The following is an 8,373-nucleotide window of genomic DNA, read 5'->3' on the forward strand; positions in this document are numbered from 1 at the left end:
CAGAGATGTGTGGACACATCAATAGCTGGGTGTGTAAAGGTCCCTCTCCAAAATTCTCCTTGTTGTCAGGGAAACACTCCCCCAAATCCCTTTGTGTTTGCCAACAGACAAGGGTCACAGCTGGAGGAGTGTTTGTTGAGGGGGATCAGAATTGTCCTGGGCATCAGGGACGGTCTTTGGAGTGTTGCAAACAGGAGGGTTCCCGAGCTGCGAGAGGCTGCCAGAGGTGTCCCGCTGAGAGGGAGGTGCTGGGGAGCTGCCAGGGCCTCCCTCAGCCCTGCTGGTTGTGGGCTGCCAAGGTGACTGGCTTTAGTGATCTGCTGGTATCAGGAATGACTGGAGTTTCCAAAATATTTGGGAATTGCATCCAAACTGTTCCATTAGGGCTGTGATTCAGGCGGGGAATATTCCAAGGCTTTCATGGGATGACTGATTATCCTGTGTTCCCCAACTGTTCCACTCTGGATTGTTCCCACCTGTATCATCCAGGAGCACCTGGTCCAGTCCAGGGACACTTCACCACACCCCTGGTCCAGTCCAGGGGCTCTTCATTGCTCAGCTGGTTTGGTCAAGGCTTGTCAGGAGCTCCTGAGATCATCGACCAGGCCTGAGGAGAATGGGGGGAGGATGCACCACCACAGAGGCTTCTAAGAAAGATAGAGAAAAACATTTTGTAGGGCCTAGATATGGTGTGATAGGACAAATTATTTTAAACTAAAAAACTGGCAGATTTGAAGTAGATATAACCAAGAATTTTTTACAGTGAGGGTGGTGAAACACTGGCACAGATGCCAAGAGAGGTGATGCCTCATCCCTGGAAACATTCAAGGGCAGGTTGGATGGGGCTCTGAGCAATGTGATCTAGTTGTGGATGTTTCTTCTTATTGCAGAGGATTGGACTTGATGAATTTCAAAGATCCCTTCCTACCAAAACTCTTCCATCATTCTACTGGAGCCAAGGCTGACACAGGTTTCAGACCCAGCTGAGCATTCCCTTTTGATGGCCCATCGCACAGTTGCAGTTTAGTGCTCAGGACACAACACATATTCTCATGGTCCTTCAGGAGAAAATTAGAAGTGATTTCATTAGAGAGGTCAACTGGTGGAGCAGCCGAGTCTGGTTTGGCCCCACAGCAGTGCCCAGCCCAGGGTGCTGCAGAGCTCTGGGCACTCCCCCCACAGCCCCAGCCCCTCTGAAGGGCACAGCAGCTCCTGGGGCACAGAGAGGAGTCTCAGCATCCCCATCAGCTCAGGGGCTGCACACTCAGCATGGCAGGAGGAAATGGAGGTCAGGGAAACTGCAGGAGCCCTGATGTCACCTCCAGGAGATGCCCAGCACAGCCTGACTGTGCCCCTCAGTGCCAGTCCCTCTGCCCAGCCCAGCACAGAGTCCTGGCCCAGGGACAGAGCAGCCTGTCCCCAGGGGGGGCTGCAGAAAGAGGTTTCTCTGTGTCATGGATTCCTCTCTGCAGGCCCAGAAATGCTCCCTTGCTCTTCTCCAGGGACATCCCTTTGCCCAGGTCAGTGTGTCCAGGCTGCCTTGGCCAGTTGCAGATCCCAGCCTGGGATCCCTGCAGGGCCCTGAGCTGGAGGTGCTGCTCTGCAGAGGGAGGGGCTGTGGCACCCTGGGCTGACCCTGCACTGGCCATGCTGGTCAGGGTGGGGAGCAGACCCAGCAGGATGGGGATCACTCCTCTCCACCCTCTGCCATAGTCCTGGAAGGCTCAGTAGCCGAGAACAAGGCTGGGCAGGACCATGGGCTGTTTCCAATGGCACAAAGGGCAGGGCAGGGCTCCACTGCATCCAGCCTGTGGGCTGGAGTGTTGTTTAGGACACCCTCCTGGAAAGCCCACCCCTGGCTCTGGTACAGCCCTCCCTGAACTGGGGAGGCACAAGGGAAGTTCACTGCGGGTGAGACGAGTCACTGGCCAGAGCCCTTTCTCTGTTCCTGCTGTGCCCCCTGGGGTTGCAGAACTCTCCTTTACCAGTTCACAGGCAGATTTAGGACTTGATCTCTGGTAACTCCACCCTGGGTGGGCTTCTGCTCCAGGGCTCCATTCCCTGCTGACTGGATGGGATGGGCTGTCCCTGCAGATCCTCTGTGCTCTCCTGCACTTCCTGATTTCCTACAGACAAGTCCTCACCTGCCTTCAGAGTTCTCCACAAGCTGCAGAGCCCCAGGCAGGTGACTTGGAGACCATTTGCCACTGGCCACCAGCACAGAACATCTGAACCAGCCCTCAGTCCCTCAAGTACCCCAGTGAGTTGCTTCTCTCACTGCAGGGACTGAATGGGGAAACAAGCAAAGCAATGAGACTTTGGAGAGTCTATTCCTTGGCCTTGTTCTTTACACCAACCTTTGAAAAAGAAAAAATTCTCCAGGAACTGCCCAGGGGGATCCCCTTTCGTGATGGAAATGATGTTAAGGAGCCCAGCTCTGTGCCAGCAGTGCCCAGGGCCTGTCCCTGCCCATGGTCACAGGACTGACACACAGCAGGGACTGAGCTGCCAGAGTACTCAGGCCTTGGGCAAGGAGCAGAAAGGAGAGGGAGGCAGTGGAAAAAGAGCATCTCTGAAAAGCCCAAGAGCTGCTGCTCCCTGGCAATGCTCCTGTACCAGGACTCTTTACCTCTTCTCCTCTGCACACAGGCACTGCCCTCCAGCTTCAGAGAAGTTCTTGGAGGGAGAATCTGGAAAAAAGAATTCAAGTCCTTTATTATACTCATAGATTGTGATTTCTCATGTACAGAATAGCAAAGGCAGGATGTTTGACAAAGAAGTTGCTGCAGGAACTTTTATTCTGTTTAAATGCACACAAAGCATGACTCCTCATTTACAAAATTCTGGGTCAAAACAAAGAGGTAGAGAGTGAATTAGGTTTGAGATGAAGAATAAATTTCTGTGTTATCAGCATTAAAAGAGGGAAAAATGTAGGAACCCACCACCACCACCATTCTCAAAAGATTTAGGACGCAGGATGGGCCAGTAAGGGGTTACACAATGAGTGTTGTGCCGAAGAAAAGACGCAGGTTGTTGCTCGTGAAAAGCATCCAGTCATCATTTTCCTTATGCCATCCTTGAGCTCCTGGTTCCTCAGGCTGTAGATGAGGGGGTTCAGTGCTGGAGACACCACTGAGTACAGAACTGACAAGGCCAGATCCAGGGATGGGGAGGAGATGGAGGGGGGCTTCAGGTCAGAAAATACGCCAGTGCTGACAAACAGGGAGACCACAGCCAGGTGAGGGAGGCAGGTGGAAAAGGCTTTATGCCGTCCCTGCTCAGAGGGGATCCTCAGCACAGCCCTGAAGATCTGCACATAGGAGAAAACAATGAAAACGAAACAACCGAACACTAAAGAGACACTAACCCTAAGGAGCATAATTTCCCTGAGGTAGCCTGAGTGTGAGCAGGAAAGCTTGAGGATGTGTGGGAGTTCACAGAAGAACTGGCCCAGGGCATTGCCCTGGCACAGGGGCAGGGAAAATGTACTGGCTGTGTGCAGCAGAGCAGTGAGAAAGCCAGTGGCCCAGGCAGCTGCTGCCATGTGGGCACAAGCTCTGCTGCCCAGGAGGGTCCCGTAGTGCAGGGGTTTGCAGATGGCAACGTAGCGGTCGTAGCACATGACGGTGAGGAGGAAATACTCTGCTGTGATGAAGAAATAAAAGAAAAAAAGCTGTGCAGCACATCCCTTGTAGGAGATGGTTGTGGTGCCCCAGAGGGAATTGTGCATGGCTTTGGGGACAGTGGTGCAGATGCAGCCCAGGTCTGTGAGGGAGAGGTTGAGCAGGAAGAAGCCCATGGGGGTGTGCAGGTGGTGGTCGCAGGCTACGGCGCTGAGGATGAGGCCGTTGGCCAGGAGGGCAGCCAGAGAGATGCCCAGGAAGAGCCAGAAGTGCAGGAGCTGCAGCTCCCGCCTGTCTGCCAACGCCAGGAGGAGAAACTGGGTGAGGGAGCTGCTGTTGGACATTTGCACCTTCCTCAGAGTATTTTGATCTGTTGAGGAGGAAAAGTCACTGCTGAGTTAGACCAGGCTTCTGCAGCCAAACATTACACATCTCACAACCACCCCACTCTCAGGCTCTCTCTCCTCACTCAGACCTCCCTGGAGCTCCCTCCCCTGACCTGTGGCTTTTACTGGTTGAGGGGACCATTGGAAGCAGGAACTCTGTGATGGGCTCCCAAGGATTCCTTCTTGCTCTGCTGGGAGAGGAAACTTGGAATGCAGGGTGACCTCAAATTAAGTGTATTCGTGATACATCAAAGAGCTTCTCAGTTTTGCTGTTTGCAATTTGCCCAAATGAAGGACTGAGTTGAGGGAATTCTTTGTATTTGTTCACCCACTTGCACCTGCCACAGTTAGGAGTGGTTGTGGATATTTGAAATCCCTGACATTTCTATTGCACTGCAGGTCAGATCTCGTGGGTTCTGAGGGGCACAGGGACGGTCCCTTTAGTGCAGAGAGAAGAGCTGTTCTGCCCATCAGTCCTGTGCTCAGCTGCCCTGTGCTGGCAGCTTGGAGCTGGAGGAGCATCACACTCAACTGTTCCCCTCCAGAGTAACTGCACAGAGATCCAGGAATCCATGTCCAAAGAACAGATTGACACACTCCTCACCTTTTCATCTCTTCCCTCCAGAATGAGATACAAAATGCTCCTTGCAGCTGCCTTGAGTATTTCCATGGATTTAGCATTGAGGAGTTTTCTCCATGGGGATCCTGTGCAGCACAGAGATACTATGGCAGAAATACTGCAGGGCAATGAACAGCCCAGCCCCCGTGGGCCTGAGGGCACAGGCTCTGCTTAGGCTGGGAAAGGAGCCCAGGGAGGAGCTGCTCAGGGAAGGGGTCTGTGCCACAGGGACAGCAGGGAGGGGCCCATATCCCCCTGCCCAGCACTTGTGGCAGCAGCTGCCTCTCCCTGCCTGCCTGTCTCTGGGTGAGGAGCTGTTCCTGCCAGCAGCCCCTCCCTGTGCCCAGCTCAGCTCCCTGCCAGTGCTCCCAGAGCCATCCCCAGCCCAGTGCCCAGGGGCAGCTCTGCCTGGGCAAGGGCTGCAGAGCAGATCCCAGACACGCTGCGGTTGAGAGCTGCCCCTGGCAGGCAGCAGAGTCCCTGCCCCAGCACACAGAGCCCTGGGGGCAGGACCCTGCTCTGCACCACAGCCCTGGGCACCCCTGGCTGCACCCCCACCTTCCCAGCCCACAGCCAGCCCTGGCACAGGGAACCTTCTTGCCCTGGGCCTCTGATGGGGCAGCAGCAAGTCCTGCTCTGCAGCAGCTTCTCCTGCTGCACCCCAGGAAATCCAGCAGAGCCATCCTGACAGCTCCTGCCACTGCTGGCATTTGGCAGCTGGGAGAGGCACTTGCAGGAACTCCCCTGCACTGCTCTGCAGCCAGAGCCTGACCGTGGCAAAGGGCTGGCAAGGTTCCTCCCCTGAGCAGCTCTGCCCTGTCCTCCCACCCCAGGATCCCTTGAACCTCCTGCTCCCTTCTCCTCTCTGCCCTTGCTGCCTGCAGCTCCTGCCCTGCTCTGCCATATGGCCACGTCCCCTGCTCTGCAGCAACTGGCAGAGTCCTGCTGAAAGATCCTAGAAGCTGTGGGATGTGCCAGCTTTAGGAGATCCCTCCAGGAAGGGAAGTAAACTTTCCTACAGCCAGAGATTTCTTCATTCAAATCCTGGGAAGGATTCTCGTGTAGTGAGAGCTCAGTCACCTCCCAGCCCAGGCTGCCTCTCATCTCTCTGCCTTCTCTCCTGTGCCCTGGGTGCTGCAGGCAGTGCCCTCAGCCCTGCTGGGCTGTGCAGAGGAGCTGCTCACCAGCAGAGCTGTCTCTTTGAAGCTCTTCTTGCTTACCAGGAGCTCCCTGTGTGCCAGGAGCCCGGCCCAGCTCAGCAGCACAGCAGCAGCCCCAGGTAGCCCTTGCTCTGCCCCTCTGGGCTCCCTCCAGCTGTCCCTGGGGCTCCAGGGGAACCTGCTGGCACACAGCTGAAGGAAATCATGATGTTCCTTCTCTCAGCTGGGCACAGACACTTCTTTCAGCACTGTCATTTCTCCAAACAGACACAGAGTTAAGTTCAAGAGTCCCCTTTTCATGTCCCATCATTAGACAGGAAACCCAGACAGTGCCCAGGAGGGATCTCCTTCACCTGCACTGAGAGAAGGGCCTCAGCTGAGTCAACAGAGGTGTCTCATTGTGGCTCTGCAGACCTGGGGCCAGAAGGACACTCAGCTCCCTCCACAACCTCCAGGGGCTGGGATTCCTCCTGCCCCACTTCCGTGGGCACAAAACAGCCCCCTGCAGGTGACTCCTTGTCCCAGCTCCCATGGGAATGAAGGAAGACCAAAGCCAGGAGTGACCTGCTCAGACACAAAGCCCTGGTTCCTTCTGAGGGGCCAGAGGTGACCGAGATTTCTGCTGGGAACTGCAGGCTCCAATGGAGCAGTTCCTAGGGACAGGGCAGCAGCTGTGGGATCTTCTTGGAGGCTGCTGGGACCTTGCTTTGGCCAACTTGAGTGGCAGAAGGGGCCCATATGCAGGACAGGGGAACCTGTCACTGTTCCTTCTGTCCAGGGCAGCCCATAGAGGTGTTCCGGTGACCAAATGGAGTCAGGTGGCACAGGTAGAGAGGTCTCTCTCCTGTTCTTTATCAGAGCATTTTCTACATGTGCTCGGAGTACAATGGCAGTTGTCTCCTGGACATCCCTTCATTGCTGAACCTAATTCAGGGCAGCTGAGCCTGGACTGAAGAGCCAAAGAGGGGCCTGTAGTGCCAGGGGAGGTGCCAGGGCTCTGCAGCACAAGTGCAGCAGCTGCCATGGACACCACAGGGCCTGTGCAGGAAGCCCGTCCCCATTCCCAGCAGTTGTGTGACAGGCACCACCCAGGGCTCCTCAGACACATTGGGTGCCTTTGGGGCAGTGAGTGAATCCCAGTCTTGCAGGGACACAAAGGCTGTCCCTTCTCTGCCCAGCCAAGGCCGGGCCAGGCTCGAGTCCAAAGCACATCAGCCCAGGCTGTCCACACTTGTTTCCTCCCTCTGCTGGCTCTCTCTCCCCCAGCATTTCAGCAGCATGTGCTGATCTCCTCAGGGATCAGGCCTGTGATTTTCCCCCTGGGCCTGAGTCCCAGCACGTCCACCCCCAAGGCCATTGTCAGCAAAGCCTCTGCACACCCCAGCTCTCGGGGCTTTCAGAGCAGCTTTCCCCACTGCAAGTCTGTTCTTACCCGCGGTGCCCCCGCTGAGGGGCTGCAGCCAGACAGGCCCCAATGCCCTGCGTGTGGGGCACAGACAGGAGGAGTTGCAGCCCCAAGTCATCTACATCTGCTTGTCTCCAAGAGGAACGAAGCGGTTGCCATAGTAACTGACCATAGAGTTAGGAATGCATGATGATTGCCATGGTAACTGACCATAACAATGGGACTGTATAATGGTAACAAACCGTAGCATTGGGAACGTATGATGGTTGCCATGGTAACTGTCCATGGAAACAGGACTGTATGATGGTTGCCATGGTAACTGACTGTAGCAACAGGAATGTATGATGGTTTCCATGGTAACTGACCGAAGCAATGGGAATGTGTGATGGTTGCCATGGTAACCGATCATAGCAATAAGACTATGATGGTTACCATGGTAACTGACTGCAGCAACGGGAATGTATGATGGTTGCCATAGTAACCAACTGTACCATTTGGAAGTGTGATGGTTGCCATGGTATCTGACCATAGAAACAGGAATCTATGATGGTTGCCATGGTAACTGACCGTAGCAATGGGAATGTATGATGGTTGCCATGGTAACCGATCATAGCAAAGGGAATGTGTGATGGTTGCCATGGTAACCGACCATTGCAATGGGAATGTATGGTGGTTGCCATGTGTATCAGGGTGAATGTATGCTGATACTTTTGGTCTGTGTTTGGCCCAGACAACTGGAAAAGTTTTGTTCTTTCCCTGCCAAGTTTTGAGAAAACAAGCACTGATAGACGGGTACCTTGTCCTTGGAGAGAGAGCTTCTTGTATAAACTGTTTTACTGGTGTTCTTTGATTGGCTAATTGTCCTCCAAGGTCGCTTGAGGGAGAGATTGAGGAGGAGGAGGATGAAGGACGCCCCCAGACTCATTTGGAAAAGACCCCCCTAATACAGATAGTATTAGATAATATAATATAGATAGAAGACAACCTGGATGCATCCTCGATCCAAGCATTGGCACCTCATTGACTATGTTTTGGTGCGACAGAGAAATGTTCGCGATGTTCGTCATACCCGAGTGATGCCTAGTGCAGAATGTCAAACAGATCATCGCCTTGTGCGTTGTAAACTTAACAGGCTGTGGGGATCAGTGTCAGGGCATGGCCTGGGAAGTGACTTGAGCAT

The 8,373-nt window shown here is 54.4% G+C and overlaps 1 protein-coding gene across 1 annotated transcript; it reads right to left on the reverse strand.

The window, feature by feature from the left end:
• Nucleotides 1–2,965: 2,965 nt before the first annotated feature.
• Nucleotides 2,966–3,799, reverse strand: LOC113979444 (olfactory receptor 14J1-like). The gene has a single exon (XM_027706833.1). It carries the CDS (start codon nucleotides 3,797–3,799, stop codon nucleotides 2,966–2,968), a length of 834 nt encoding a protein of 277 aa, XP_027562634.1.
• Nucleotides 3,800–8,373: the final 4,574 nt, after the last annotated feature.

Source organism: Neopelma chrysocephalum, unplaced genomic scaffold, assembly GCF_003984885.1.
Source record: "Neopelma chrysocephalum unplaced genomic scaffold, ASM398488v2 Primary Assembly neopelma1_80484, whole genome shotgun sequence".
Taxonomy (NCBI): domain Eukaryota; kingdom Metazoa; phylum Chordata; class Aves; order Passeriformes; family Pipridae; genus Neopelma; species Neopelma chrysocephalum.